Below are 1,975 nucleotides of genomic sequence, written 5' to 3'. Positions count from 1 at the left end.
GAAAGGTCCATTTTGTGTATTCTGTGTTCTATTTCATTCATCTAGTTGTCATGGTAATTCTTATAAACAAATTCAGTTTGTAAAAAAACCATGTATTAAGTATAAAGATTTTCACAAAAAAGCATGCGAACATAAAGTTTCTAAGACACACTTACAATGCACAGAAAATGCTGTTAATTTCATTAAGGTCTTTTCTAACAAAGCTATTACTGTTTTTGATAAAATTAACACTTCTCATAAGTTACTGATTGATAATAATAGGAAAAAAATTGTGCCTATTATTTCAAGTATACTGTTTTGTGGCACTCAAGAAATTGCTTTGCGTGGAAAAACATCAAATGATGGAAATTTTAATTCTTTAATTAATTTTAGAATTGAAAGTGGTGATAAAATTTTACAAAGTCATTTAGAATCAAGCCCCAAAAATTCCAAATATATTTCAGCTAGAGTTCAAAATGAAATAATTGATATTACAGGAAAAATAATCTTAAGCAGAATAACAAACTATTTAGTGAAATCACAATCATTTTTTTCTATTCTCGCTGATGAGACTGCTGATATTTCTGGTACAGAACAGTTATCTATAGGCATAAGATACATCTCATTTGAATCAGAAAACCCTGTAGTCAAAGAAGAATTTTTAGGTTTTGTTGCTTTAACAGATATGCATGCTAAAATTGTAGTAAAATCTATAATACATTTTTTGAGAAACTGTGGTCTTAATTTAAACAATTTAGTAGGACAAGGATACGATGGCTGTAGTGCTATGTCAGGTATTCATAATGGTGTTCAAGCAATTATTAAAAATGAATTTCCTAAAGCTGTATTTGTACATTGTTCATCACATAGACTAAATTTAGTAATAAATGATTTGAATAAACTTCAGCATGTTCAAAACTGTGCTGGAAGTATCAGGTCAATTATTAAATTTTTTAGGTTAAGTCCTAAAAGAAGAAAAAGAATAGAAAACATTCCTTTATTTTGTGAGACTAGATGGTCGGAAAAATATAAAACTATAAGAATTTTTAGCGAACATTTTATTGGGATAGTAGAACAATTAGAAATAATATCTATGGAAACAGGCGTTGATTCACAAACAAAAAGTCAAGCATTTCAGTTACATAGTGCAGCAACTAAATCAAATTTTTTAGTGTGTTTATTTATAATGGCAACATTTTCTGCTCAACTAGAACCTATAACAAATGCATTACAAGCAGTACAGTTAGATTTATCTCAAGCTCGAAAATATATTAGTGAAATCATTGAAGTTTTTAACAACCTGGATGCGAATAATTATTTTCATGAGATTTTTAAAAAAGCTAAAAATGTTGCAAATGAGCTTGGAGAAGAAATTAAAATTCCTCGTATTGTTTCTAACCAAAAGCATCGTTCAAATCATCCAATAAATACTCCTGAAGATTATTTTAGAGTTTCCTTATACCAACCATATGTAGATTCCTTAATAATGCAATTAAAGCTAAGATTTTCTAATGAAAACAGTGCTGCTCATTCCTTATTAAATTTACATCCGAATAATATGAAAAAAATGCAGCATGATGAATTTAAAAACATGGTAGTAGAAATAAATAATTTTTATGCAATTGATAATTTGGTTGAGGAGTGTATGTTATGGTATAATGTGTGGAAAAATAGAAACACAAGTCAAAGTGAAATGAAAAACATAAGTTTCATAAGTCTATTAGATGAAGCAAATTTATATCCAGCAATTCATATTGTTCTAACTATTGCATTAACTCTACCAGTTACTACTTGTTCAGTAGAAAGAACTTTTAGTACATTGCGTAGAGTAAAAACTTGGACAAGAAATACTATTGGTGATAATCGACTTAATGGTTTATGCATGATGGTTGTCCATAAAGAGTTTGTCAAAAGTCATAAATTAGAATTGATTGAAGAAATTATAAATGAATTTGGTTTACTACCACGCAGAATGGAACTATTATTCAATGATTGA

The 1,975-nt window shown here is 28.3% G+C and overlaps 1 protein-coding gene across 1 annotated transcript; it reads left to right on the top strand.

Moving 5' to 3' along the window:
• Positions 1–45: 45 nt before the first annotated feature.
• Positions 46–1,975, top strand: LOC111028309 (52 kDa repressor of the inhibitor of the protein kinase-like; the record flags this gene model as incomplete). The annotated part of the gene is made up of 2 exons (XM_022306897.1): positions 46–1,450; positions 1,622–1,975. Coding segments are annotated over 2 exons (1,759 nt in total), but the record flags the coding sequence as incomplete, so codon positions are not given.

This window comes from Myzus persicae, unplaced genomic scaffold, assembly GCF_001856785.1.
Source record: "Myzus persicae strain clone G006 unplaced genomic scaffold, MPER_G0061.0, whole genome shotgun sequence".
Classification (NCBI taxonomy): Eukaryota; Metazoa; Arthropoda; class Insecta; order Hemiptera; family Aphididae; genus Myzus; species Myzus persicae.
The sequence above is the reverse complement of the archived record's forward strand: the minus strand, read 5'-3'. Positions and strand labels throughout refer to the sequence as shown.